The sequence below is a fragment of the Puma concolor genome, chromosome A1 (genome assembly GCF_028749965.1).
Source record: "Puma concolor isolate L17-30 chromosome A1, mPumCon1.1.hap2, whole genome shotgun sequence".
Lineage (NCBI taxonomy): Eukaryota > Metazoa > Chordata > Mammalia > Carnivora > Felidae > Puma > Puma concolor.
Window position 1 is genome coordinate 150,667,238 of NC_141667.1, and position 14,154 is coordinate 150,681,391.

Genomic DNA, 14,154 nt, shown 5'->3' on the forward strand with positions numbered 1-14,154 from the left:
CCTCCGCTGCGAAGTACCCTGACTCACCTAGAGTAATATCACTCTGCCCAAAAAGAGTAACTCACACCATACAGCAGTATTCTGATTACACCTGTCTGCCTTCCTCATAAAATGTAAGCTCATTCTTTGATTAAATTTAAGCATTCACTGAGTCAATGTGATGTGCCAGGCCCCATGCTAAACCCTGAGGAGGTAGTAATGAATGCCTCAGAACACCCTGTTCTCAACAGGATATTTTGTGCTAGAAAAAAATCTTAAGCTCTCGATGTATAACGTTTAGAAGGCATATACTCTCTGCATACAGACGGTGGTATTTATTTATGTAAACTGACCATAATGTCAGGACATGAAAAAGAAGGTAGAAAGATGATAAATATGTACACACTCAGCTCAGACACCTACTTTCCTTCTTCAGTTTTTCTGGAATTATTAATCCCTAAAAAACCTAGCAGATAAAATTCAGTGTACAATCCAACAATGACAAAAGCCGTCTGTCTCTTTCAACTACATAATCTTTTCCAAGGGGAAAAAAATCTTGACAGTATGTGCAATATCTCCCTGCTCAGTGTGGAAGGAAGACTCTGAGCCCACCACATTTCCAAGGTCAACTGTGTATAAGTATCTGCTGTCCTATGCAGAACATTTGGTGTTCTTCCATACTCTCACATGTAAGTGCACTCTCCAGTTAGCTACCTTCTGGGATGAAAATGGGCAAGAAAAGCCTGTTTCGTTTCAGTAACCTCGGGATATTTATAAAGACTAAGAATAAGGTACACATGTTTTGGCAAGGAGCTTTAGCAAGTTTTAAATACCTTAGAAACTGTATAATTTTCACAGGGAATTTTTATAAAAAGACATTCTAAACTCAGGTTTGGTTGTGGAATTTTGTTTATATCTGCCCTATTATTCCTCAATAGTAAAATAAAAAATTATTGTTCTGTTTTGGGAATCAAATTGGATTACTGTAGGATAAAGGCGCACCACCGACCATGTAAGTGTGAAAAAGTTTTACATTTCTCGGAAAAACTGGAGGCTCCCTTTCCATATAAACACATTGAACATCTATCCCCTTGTGTGAACGAACTATCACTGACTTATCAGAAGGCAACAATCCTCTGAGCTATTTGCACATAAACACTGTATCCAGATGCATTCTGACAGTCCTTTAGGAAGAGCAAACCACAGATAATTTAGCAGTAAACTAAACAGCCAGAGCAGTAGATTCTTTTTGCACGTGCAAAATGGTGTCAATTGTGTACATTACATTGTGCTCAGAAAGTTATTTATGTTATGTGGCTCTCTTTAGCAGCATATGCTGTCCAAAGCACTGCTTCACGATGACAGTTTGTGGGAGAAAATGGGTCTCGCCTTAAACTCTCTGTTTTTCCTTTGCCAATACTTCTGGCTTCTCATTTAAAATAGCCAAAGGTTTCAACCAGTTGGGCTGTTGCCACCTTCTTATTAAACTTTAATAAGCTAAGCTTTTTAAGCCACATAAAAATTTCATCAAGCGTTTCTCAACCTTAGGAAAAAAACGGAAGGAGGAAAAAAGGTCAGAACATCACTTTCCGCCACAGCAGCGCCTGGAGAAGGCTTTGGAAGCCTGTGCGCAATCGGCCGCACGGCAAGCGCCTGTGTCCTGCGCCAGATGGTGGGTGCGTTGCCGCCTGCATCACACACAGGCCCCACGCCGGGTGCTAATTAAAATGCTACCATCAAATACCAGGCTCCTGGGACCGACCAGACCACTCGCTCTTTTCCAAAAGTCCTTGGGACGCACTACATTCAACCCACAATTGTAGGGTTCTCCTGTCCAGAACACCATTTCAGAGCAACTCTTGATCACTTCACTTTTAGTGTTTCATAACAACATACTTAACAAACGTCTTTATTATTTTTTTTTAAAGGAGTATAACATGCTACATGTAAATACGGAGTTAATAACAGAGGGAACAGATAGCAGAGTTGAAAGAGGTCACTTGTCTCTGGGAAACAAAAATTAGGAAAAGACCGGGCAAGGAACCAAGCCTTGTGGTGCTATTTATTTTTAAGAATCATGTTCATGCATTATATTGGTGACACATTTAAATTAAAAAAGAAGGCTACATCACTGAAGAAAGTGGGCTGTTAAAAACCACTTCAGGGCTGTGCTACTGTCCTTCAAGAAGCTCAAGAAGTTCAGCTGACATCTATTTTCCTCAAATATCATCAGACAAGATTTCTTGCCAGGTGCCTCGATGATAAATACACAAATGCTGTCGTTTTGTTTAGTGCGGGTGTGACTCTATTCTTCCATTTCATCACAACGCGATTTTTACATCTTTTCATTTTATCAAAAACTTCATAAAACTGGTGCCTTCAATCTGAAGGCTGTAAATGTGTAATTTCGCACATTATGTCTAATAATCTTTTCTAGGGTTGTGGCATATTTTATATGTTAACATTTTCATCTAATATTCCTTTATTGTTTTCGTCACCTATGTCCCAGTCCAAGTGTGGGAGATCCTATGGGGACCGTCAGCTCTGCCACGACACAGAAGCCTCCTCCTCCTAGCCCTCCCCCTGGATCTACCACAACAGGCAAGGACAGCAAGTCTCTAAAAGGTGGAGAGGAGGGACCTGGAGACTTGAGGAACACAGGGTGGACTGCCTACCTGTCCTACTCTAGCCAAACACCTGTGGAAAGATCGCACCCCTCTTTGCCACATGGTTTCAGTGGGGCCCAGTGGGAAGGGGATCTTTCCACCCCACCTCCTCACAGAGGCAAGCTGAGTGCATGATCTAATTGCCATCTACAGAACACGCCACCCAACAGCAGAATACACATTTTTTCCCCAACCACCCACAGAACATTTGTTAAGACAGACTATATCCCAGGTAATAAAACAAACCTCAACACATCTGGAAGAATTTAAATCATACATCTGATCATAATGAAACCAAACTAGTAATCAGTAACACTAAGGTAACTGCAGAATCTCTGAACTCTGGAAAGTGAAGTCATTGGTCAAAGAGGAAGTCCCCAAAGAAAAAATTACGTAAAACTGAACAAAAATGGAAGCACAGGATATCAAAGAATACAGGACACAGTGAAAGCAGTAGTGTTAAGAAATTTATGGCACAAAATCCTTACAAGGGAAAGACAAAAGATTTCTTTCTTTTTTTTTTTAATTTCTGTTGCCTCGTATTTTTCTTTTTCTTTTTTAACATTTATTTATTTTTGAGAAACAGAATGAGACAAAGTGTGAGCCGGGGAGGGACAGAGAGAGAAGGAGACACAGAATCTGAAGCAGGCTCCAAGCTCTGAGCAAGCAGTCAGCACAGAGACTGATGCAGGGCTCGAACCCACAAACTGTGAGATCATGACCTGAGCCAAAGTCGGACGCTCAACCGACTGAGCCACCCAGGCACCCCAAAAGATTTCTTTTTTTAAAAATTTATTTGAGAAAGAGAGAGAGAGAGCGCGTGCATACATGGCACACGTGAGCAGGGGAGGGGAAGAGAGAGAAGGAGAGGGAATCCCAAGCAGGCTCCTCGCTATCAGTGCAGAACCTGATGTGGGGCTGGATCTCACAAACCATGAGATCATGACCTGAGCTGAAATCAAGAGTTGACTGACCCAGGGGCCCTAGAAAGAGAAAAGTTTTCATAAATAAGTTCCCATCTTTAAAAATCAAACAAACAAACAAACAAAAAAAGCTGGTTCTTTGAAAATATAAAAAACTGAGAAGTTTCTATCAAGACTTACAAAAATAAGGGTGCCTGGATGGCACAGTTGGTTAAGCCTCCAACTCTTGCTTTTGGCTCAAGTCATGCATGATCTCATGGTTTCATGAGTTTGAGCCCCAGGCCCTGAGTAGGGCTCTGTGCTGACAGAACCGAGCCTGCTTGAGATTTACTCTCTCCCTCTCTCCCTGCCCCTCTCCCACTCACATGGTCTCTGTCTCTTTCAAAATAAATAAATAAACTTAAAAAAAAAAAAAAAACTTTAAAGGACTGACAAAAATAAAGAGAAGATATAAATCATTAAAATCAGGAACGAAGACAGACACTGCAGCCACTAAAAGAACAAGGGAATACTGTAAACAGCATCATACCTGTAGATTTGACAACATCTAAAAAAAGGGCCAATTCCTCAAAAACCACAAATTACCAAATTTCAATAAAGGCGATACAGACAACCTGAATAGTCTTTTAACCATCAAAGAAATTACAATTTTCCAACAACCCCTCCCCACTCCCCCCCCCCCCCCGCAAAAAAAACTACAGACCGGTATCTCTCACAAACTTAGACACAAAGATCCTCAACAAAACAACAGCCAGCCAAATTCAGCAATGCACACACAAAAAAATCATACACCATGATGAAGCAGGATTTGTTACAGGCATGCAGGTCTGGTTCAACATTAGAAAATCAATGAATACTATCCACCATGTCAACAGGATAAAGAAGAAAATAAAAAATCGTATGATTGCATCAACGGACACGGAAAACATCTGACAAAATCGAACACCCATTTGTGATAAAAGCTCTCAGCAAACTAGAAATACAGATGAGCTTTGTCAAGCTGGTAATAAACATCTACAAAATATGACAGCTAAAACATACTCAATGATGAAAGACTGAATCCTTTCCTCTAAGATTAGGTACAGGCAAGGATGCCCACTCTCATTTACCACTGTCATTCAACATGTTACTGAAAATTCTAGCCACTGCAATAAGGCTAAAAAAAAAAAAAAAAAAAAAAAATCCTTAACCCAAACCTCTTATTTATTAAAAACATGACCTCAAAATGGATTATGGTTATGGACTTAAATGTAAAAGGCAGAACTATAAAACTTCTAAAAAAAAGAGAAGATCTTTGGAATCTAGGGCTCAGCAAAAAGTTTTTAGACTTGACGGCAAAAGTCAAATGGATAAATTAAACCTCATCAAAATTAAATCTTTTTGCTGTTCAGAAGACCCTGTGAAGAAGTCTTCTGACCTCTTCCCAGATAAGACACTGGGATAAAACATCTGCAGACCACAATTCTGACAAAGGCTTGTATCTGGAATGTAAAAACTTCCAAAACTCAACAGTAAAAAAAAAACCCTAAAACAACCTAGCTAGGAAATGGGCAAGAGACATGAACAGGCATTTCAGTAATGAGGACATACAGATGGCAAATAAACACATGAAAAGATGCTCCACATCAGCAGCCATCAGAGGAACGCAGGAGAGATGTGCCTACACAGCTGCCATCAAATGGCTAAAATAAAAATTAGTGACAACATGCACCATCAAGGGTGCAGAGGATATGGTTCAGGGATATGTTTCTAGTGCGAACACGGAATATAGAGCTGCTTGGGGAAAGGTATGGCAGTTTCTTCTAACATGATGTATGTGCTTGCCATAATGGCCCAGATATTTCCCTCCCGGACATTTATCCAAGGCAAATGCAAACTCATGTTAACACAAAAATCCATAACAGATGTTCACAGCCACTTTAAAATACCCAAAACCTTGAAACAACTGGGTTCACTGGACTGGTATATCCAAGCTATAGAACACTACTCAGCAATAAAAGAGAATAAACTACCAATACACACAACAACTTGGGAGACTCATAAGGGGATTGCATTAGGCGAAGACACCAAACTCTAAAAGTTAAGTACTATATGATTCCATTCATACAGCATTCTTGAAATGACAAAACTGTAGAGTGGGGAACAGATTAGTGCTATCAGGAATTAGGCAGGAGGGCAAGAAGGAGGTGCCCATGAGTATAAAAGAAAATAGCACAAGGGATCCTTGTGGTGAATTGTTGTGTATCTCAATTGTGGCAGTGGTGATTCAAAATCATATAGAACTACACACATGCACACACACACACACACACGAGTACAGGTTAAACTGGAGAAATCTGAGTAAGATCAATGGATTATATCAATGTCATATTTACTATAGTTACAATATTTACTATAATTATGCAAGATTTTACCCTTGGAGGATGAAAAGTACTGGGATCTCCCTGTATTATTTCTTACAAATGCATGTGAATCTATGATTATCTTAAATAAAAAAAAAAAAAAAAAAAAAAACAAGAAAAAAAAGTTTACCAAATGTGAAGGACTGGTATTCCCAAAAAAATGCATATACCTGGATATAATAATGAGGGAATGCTGGGTATCAGACAAACTCAAATACAAAACAACTGGCTTGGACTCTTCAAAAATGCCAATTCCAGGGGTGCCTGGGTGGCTCAGTCGGTTAGGCAGCTGGCTTCGGCTCAGGTCACGATCTCACAGTTCATGAGTTTGAGCCCTGTGTTGGGCTCTGCGCTGATAGGTCAGAGCCTGGAGCCTGCTTCAGATTTTGTATTTCCTTCTCACTCTGCCCCTCCCCCACTCACGTTCTGTCTCTCTCACAAAAATAAACAGGAAAACATTTTAAAAAATGCCAATGCCATGAAACAGATTGAGAGAGACATGACAGGGGTGCCTGGCTAGTCCGGTGAGTACAGTGTGCAACTCTTGATCTTGGGGGTGTGAGTTCAAGCCCCATGCTGGGCATAGAGCTTAATTAAAAAAAAAAAAAAATAGACATGACAACTCAATGCAACATTCAATCTGTTTGGATCAATACAGGGTTTGCTCTGCTAGAAAAGACATTATTAAGACAATTTTACAAAACCTAGAAAGAAAGGTCTCTAGATCAGATAATAGTATTGTATCAATGTTAACTTCCTGATTTTGATAATCACATTGTGATTATGTAAGAAAATGTTCTTGCTTTAAAAAAAATACACAAGGAAGTAGTAAGGGTAGAGGAGCATCATATCTCAAATTTACTCTCAAATGGTTAAAAAAGGTATGTACACATAGAAAAGCAAATAGGGTAAATGTTAACAGTTGAAGAACCTGGGGAAAGGAATACTTTATACTATTTACGCAGCATCTGTAAGACTGAAATTATAAATAATAAAAATTATCATATTAAAGCTTTTTTAAAGTATACAGGATACTGCACAGAGCCTGGCACAAAAACGTGCAATAAACTCCAGTTTTCAGATATTTTATACCTATTTTCAGATGAAGAAACAAGTTGAGAAGTGAAATAAATGGTCTATAAGGACCATGGCAAACTGATGGTGAGGTCGGGATTTGAACTCATATCTGTTCCACAGCAGCATCTGTCCTTCTTTCGCTAGAATGAGGAAGGCTGAAAATTTCAACTCCCCCACAGGGATCTGGATGTACTCTGTTTAAGGAGAGGATGGCATTACATAAAAACTGGCTACCAACCACTCTCCAAGCACTTCCCCTGCTGGTTTTCTCCTAGAGAAGCCTCGGGCTGGCACTGGGACTCAACACCTCCAGCCCAGCCCCCCGATGTGCAGCAAACAAACTAACAACCTGACAAAATCACTGCCTGCAGGCCATCCACCACAGGGCAGCACACGGTCTTGTCTTTCCTGTGTCTTTACCCACTCATCCGAGATCCACTGAGCACTGTTTATGCTGGTTAATGGAGGCTCTGGGACAACTAGATACTGCTCTTCTATGGGTCCTTCTCCACCTCATCGTCTCCCCCACGGCCTGGCTTACACAGGATAGGTAATCTTAATTGATTTATTTTATCTGAATAGGTAATCTACAGTTCAAAATTCACACAGCATGAAAGCGTGTGCCATCTCCCCCCAGCACCCACTCCCAATGACCATCAATGCTACTGGCTTAAAAATGCAACTCTTGGGGCGCCTGGGTGGCGCAGTCGGTTAAGCGTCCGACTTCAGCCAGGTCACGATCTCGCGGCCCGTGAGTTCGAGCCCCGCGTTGGGCTCTGGGCTGATGGCTCAGAGCCTGGAGCCTGTTTCCGATTCTGTGTCTCCCTCTCTCTCTGCCCCTCCCCCGTTCATGCTGTCTCTCTCTGTCCCAAAAATAAATAAAAAACGTTGAAAAAAAATTAAAAAAAAAAAAAATAAAAATGCAACTCTGTGATATTTCCTCAAATTACTAGGAATTAGCTAGATCATATTATGATACTATGCTAAACATTTACACAGAATATTCTAAGTGATCACTGTAAATTTAAATTCCCCATTTAGGCATTTAAAAAATCCCTCAAATAATTTGTGTTAGTAGGTTTTCAACACACTGTAAATGACTGAGGGTCACAACTTCTTTTTTTTTTTTTTTTTACGTGAAAAACTATTGGTACCATACATGAGCATAATAGATGTCCATGAATTACGGCTGGTAAGCATCAATCATTACAGACGACCGATAGCTCACCTGGTTCCTGTCGCGTGCATTCGTGTACCTGATCTTCTGAATGAAGTAGAATATGAGCCATGCTGAAGAAATAATCATCAAAACAATAAAGGATATTGACACGAAGACCAGAGAGCCACGGCTGAAGTTCTTTGGCGGCATTCGTGTTCCAACAGCTATTGTCATTTGTACAGAGATGTTTTTCTCCAGATAACTCAAAATATCCTTACCCCTCAATTCTGTAATCATGACAGCAATAATATCTCCAGTGCCTGTAATGTAAAATAAATACATATACTCAAGTGATCTTTAAAATTTACAGGTACATCAAACATACAAAGGCGCTATTTAGAAAAACCACTACAATTTTTGCTAATGGCAAGGGTTTGCAGATTCAACTTTTCAGATGAAATCAATCTCTGCAGTTGGCTATGCGGGCACCAAGTGGAAACAGGAATCTGTTGTGTAGTACTTAAAACTCAGACAAAGTGTAAAATTATTGCAGTGTTAAGAGTCCCATTAACTTGTCTTACAACTACATTTAAAAAATGGATTATTAAATCAGCCAAATGTTAACGACAGACAGTATTAAACGTGGTATTATATAACAATGTCATGTGATAAAATATGGCAGGTCTTTACTGTAAAACTTTTTCCATTTTAAAATGCTCTTTAGAAAGTCCTAGCTCCTTAAGAAAAGGAGAATAGCACTAGTATTTATAGTACAAAAAGCACTATTATTTATAGTACAAAAATTGGTACTTTGTGCACTACTCGTTCTTTACAGGGCACCTACTGTGTGTACAACTAGTAGAAGGAATAGAAAGCACAGGACATGCAGTTTTATGATCTCACTGACATGACACAAATCCAGTAATAGAGCTGCAAAAGTCAAATGCCAAAAGGGGGTAAACTTCATTAATAACAGCTGAAGCTAACTTTGGTCCCACGTCTAGCCCTGATGAGAGGAAGGTTCTTTTCCTATTTAGCCCAGAGCCCTTCTGGAAATGAAACCCTCCCCGACTCGAGTCCACACTTCAACACCCTAGACTAGTTTGGTATCAGAATCCTTCCAGCTTCTAACAGCTGTCCAGAGGTTCTGTCACAGCCACAAACTATTTTAAGGTAATTACAGGATGTTCTTAAGTCACCATTCTAGTCATTTACTTCTTCCACTTATGTAATTTCCAGGAGTAGTGATACAGTAAAGGCAAATTACTCTCTCTCCTGTGGAGCGTGAAATTACTATTCCTTTCCTCCTCCTCAGAGGGAAGTAATTTCCCATTTCCTTTCCTTTCTACACCAGTCTAGCTGCCAGTGACCCTCCGTTCTAAGCTGAAGCTGCCGGTGGTGACGTGCAACTTTCAGCACACTTCAAAGCAAAGACTGAGACTCTGGGGGTCGGAGGAAGGAGAATAAACATTTTATTTCAGGAAAGAGAAAATTATAACCACTTATTCAAACTGGAATAGGGTTTGCAGATAAATGTAAACCACCAAAACCAAACAAACACCCCACAACATGCCCTTGCAAACGCTTCTTCAATGAATACTACTACTAAAGTATTTGGTTTACATGTTTATTATATTTGACTAAAAGAACTACCCTTATCATGTGCAGTCAAAAGAACACAGGCTGAACTGAAAAGAAATTCAATAACTAAAAGTTTTCTGAAAAATTTAACCCAACGGAACATATACCTTTTGTATTACCTTATTCAAAATTGTGCCAGCCACTTTATCAGAATAGCAGTTTATCAGAATACTGATTAAAAGAATCCAAAAACAAACAAACAAAAAACTGCGAAATTAAAGAAAGCAACAGAGTTAACATCTAATTATCTTTGTGAAAGAAGAGTTATCGTCAGTAAGTTAGAGAAAATCATAACATAGGGTTAAACCATTTAAATTTTCCATTTAGAAAACTTAGGTCTGCGCTTTTAAAATGTTGGTCAACAGGCAACGGTCTGTGGTGTAACATACCAGGTATGGCTATAAAGTAACTGAGACGGATCCCACAAACCACACATGACAATCAGTCTCATTGCTTTATAATCACACCAGGTACAAACAGTTTTAGAAACCAGTTCTGAGGCTTCCTCTTGAAGACTCAAGCTGGAAAAGGAGCAGGGAAAGCTTCACAGGTAGCCCAGGGAACCAGTCCATGTAATTTCATTCATTCAAAGAACACTAAATAAATGAACACCGCCTAGTTTCAACTGGAAAGCTGTTTGGGAAAAGAAGCATTTAATTATTTCAACCATCCATTCAACGATATTTATTGAGCACATACTATGATCAAGGTTCCCAAATGTTCACATTTTTTAAAGATTTTATTTTTAAGTAATTATGTCTACCTTTAAAAAAAATTTTAATGTTTACTTATTTTTGTGTGTGTGAGAGAGAGAGAGAGAGAGAGAGAGAGAGAGAGAGTGTGTGTGTGTGTGTGTGTGTGTGTGTGTGTGTGTGTGGCGGGGGAGGGAGGGGACAGGGGATCTGAAACAGGGTCTGTGCAGACAGCAGAGAGCCTGATGCGGGGCTTGAACTCATGAACCGTGAGATCATGGTCTGAGCTGAAATCAAAGTCAGACACTTAACCTAACTATGCCACCTAAGCACCCCTGTTCACCTTTTAGAGACAGAAAATTTACCTGCTGTGAAATAAGAGAAAACATAATATATTGGTTTCTGCCCCGGTTCCTGGGACAAAGCTCCTAAAACACTTGCAATTTCCTAAGTGATAAGAGCATTAGGAGCATCTTTTGTTCTGCTATTTGGTCCTTGACCTTGAACCCTGACACAGGGTTTCTAAATCCCTTGGAATTTCCTGGGTGAGACAAGAGTCTTCTATTCTAATGAGGGGACTCTTGGTGGGCTCCTGGATAGCTTTAGAAAGACCAAGCCATGAGGAGAAGCTTGGAACTTTTAGCCCATCCCTGCCACCCTCTGGGCAGGGGAGAGGAGCTGAAATGGAGTTAATGACTGATCACACCTAAGGGATGAAGCTTCCATTAGAACCCCCAAAAGTGTGGGGTTTGGAGAACTTCCAGGTTGGTAAACATGTACAGGTCCTGCGAGGGTGGAGTGCCAGCAAGCCCCTTCCCACATACCTTGCCCTATGCATCTTTGGCCACTCCTCTGTATCTTTCATAATAAACCAGTAAATGTAAGCAAATGTTTGCTTGAGTTCTGTGAGCCATTCTAACAAAGTTTTGAACACTATGTGGGGGTTGCTGGGAACCCTGATTTACAGCCAGTTGGTCAGAAGTACAGGTGACAACCTGGGACTTGTGGCTGGCTTTATGTGGGGCAGGGAGGGGGCAGCCTTATGGGTTTGAACCCTTAACCTATGGGATGTGATGCTAACTCCAGGCAGACGGGGTCTGAATCCAACGGAATTCTAGGACACCCAGCAGGTATGGCTAAGAATTGCTCGGTACAGGGGAAAGCCCCACACATTTGGTGACCAGAAGTGTCACAGAAGTGACACTATATGAACAGTACAGGAGACACAGGAGTGTTTTTTCCTTTATACCTGCTCTTGATTTTGTGAAAACTGCATTTACCCTCAAAGAGCAAAGGAGAATCCAACTATGCTTCAATTAAAAAAAAAAAATAGCCTAAACAAAGTAATGGATAAATAAAAGGTATACCTATTATTATTATTTTTTTTAAAAGAGTAAAGGAGAATCTTAAAGGGGCTGGAGAGAGGAGCCCAGTTCAGGTAGTCTCATCAGGTTAGTACAGAGGAAGAGATTGCTAGCAGGATAGGGAAGAAGGCGAAAGCAGTGCAGGTCAAGCAAAATGAAGAATCACAGGAGGATGTCAGAATACTAGCAAAATCACTCGGTTCTTAACCACTTCTGACAGTAAATCACTTAGAGAACCTGATGGTAGGAGACCCCTCCTACAAGAGAAGTCCCAATTCTACTAATTTCAGGAGAGATTTGTGGATCTCCTCACTCCCCACCCCTAGAGATGATCTGGGTTGAAAGACCCTGATTTAAGGATGCCTCTGACTCTTGACTTTTAAAGATCTGGGAAGTCTTGGCCAGCTTGCAGGAGGATACTAATGACAAAGTATAAGCTTCGAGATAAAAGCAGGGTTGGGTCAAGCAGAGACTGATAAGAGTTGAAGACTAATTAGACTACAATGATATAAACATTCAAGGAGAGACAACATCCACCACCACTAACCCTAATCCTAATGGATATGACCTCAGAATCCTCAGCACTTCACATGCCCAGGAGCCAGGATTAATTTACCAGGGATGACAAGTAAGTAAAAATCTAGGGTGATCCCTGCTTTCACCTATTTGCTTAAAACTTTCTCCACTTTTATTTTTTAATGTGAATCTAGATTTCCACTGCTTGAGTTTGGCTACTTTAATAAACAGCTTTTTTTTTTTTTTTTAAATTCTTTCTCCTTTTGAGAATTTTCAAACCCCAGAAGAGTTTCAAATCATGACATTTCCTCCTTAAATACTTTAGCATTATTTCCCAAGAACAAGGACACGATTAATTTATCACATTCGAGAAACTGAACTCTGATAGGACACTGTTCTGTAATATACAGGCCATAGTCAAATATCTCTGCCCGAGTCTAATGAAACCTTCAGAATTGTTTAGTGTAGGTCAGTGCAGTACCCAGGACGCAATCAGGCCTTGTACACCTCGTGTTGTCTTGTCTCCTTTGTCTCTGATAATCTAAAGCAGTCCTCAGTCACTTTTGGTCGTTCATGTCATTGACCTTTTTAATGAGACCAGGATATATGTTTTGAAAATGTCCCTCAATCTGGATTTGTCTGATTGTTTCTGATTACTGACTGTGATTAGATATCTGAAGTAAATGTTTTTTGGCAGAAATGCCACACAGGTGATACTGTATCTGTCCTTCTAGTGTTCACATTGGGATGTACCTGTCAAGTTTTACCTTTACTGGTGATGGTGAATTTTAACACTTGGTCAATCTGGTATCAGCTAGATTTTTCAACTGCAGAAAAATATTTTTTTTAGATTACTAAACAATCTATGGGGTGATGCTTCCAGATTATCTAGCTCTCCAGTAAGCTTTTATTCAGAGCTCTCAGCACCCATTAAAGCTCACTTGAATCAGTTACTACAACAGTGTTTACAAAATGGTGATTTTCTAACAGTATAATTTCTTCTACATTTGTAAAGTGCTTCTATAATCAGAGGCATTAGCATATTTTTCTACTTACTTTTTTTTCCCCATTAAAAACCAGAACTGCTGGGTGGGCAATGTTTTGTAAAACAGAGCTCCCTACTTGTAGCAATTCTATTTTTTAATGAGGAAAAAAAAAAACGGTAAGTAGAAAAATACGGTAATGCTGCTATAATCCTGACCACAAAATCAATTTTTCGGGACCAAAGAAACCTAAGAATTAACCTCCATTGGGCCCTGGAGTCAGAATGTCTAGGTTCAAACCCCAGCATAAAACTTAACCTCTCTGAACTTCAGTTTCTTCTAAATGAGATGTTACCTGCAGGACTCACGGCAGATGCTCAGGAATGCTACACCTCACTGAGCTAATCCCACTTCTACTATTCTTCTTCATGGAAAGCACATGAAAGCATCCTCTGGAGGAGACCAAAGAGCTCCTACCACAGAAGTTTGGAACTCCTATTCCCTCTCGTTAATCTCTCCAGCCACCATGGGAAGCACTCAGGCACCTGCTGACCACCACAATCCTCCTGGCTTCCACAGGGATCTGTACTTCAGCTCAGGGAGTCCCCCAGTTGGGAGGTATCAGAAACCCACCCCCTACCGACACATGGCTTCTTCCCCTCTCCTGGGACTGAACCTTGGGGCAAGCCCAGTTCCGCTGGGCAGCTGAGACTTTCACCTGAGAAAGGCTGAGGCAGGAAGAAAACACAAAA

At 40.3% G+C, this 14,154-nt stretch overlaps 1 protein-coding gene across 3 annotated transcripts in view; it reads right to left on the reverse strand.

The window, feature by feature from the left end:
* RNF130 (ring finger protein 130) overlaps positions 1–14,154 on the reverse strand; it is a 137,520-nt gene that overhangs the window by 68,913 nt on the left and 54,453 nt on the right. For all 3 annotated transcript variants that reach the window (XM_086706484.1, XM_086706485.1, XM_086706477.1), the window contains exon 3: positions 8,276–8,526. In XM_086706484.1, the coding sequence (XP_086562610.1) occupies positions 8,276–8,526 (251 nt within the window). The remainder of the gene's footprint in view (positions 1–8,275; positions 8,527–14,154) is intronic.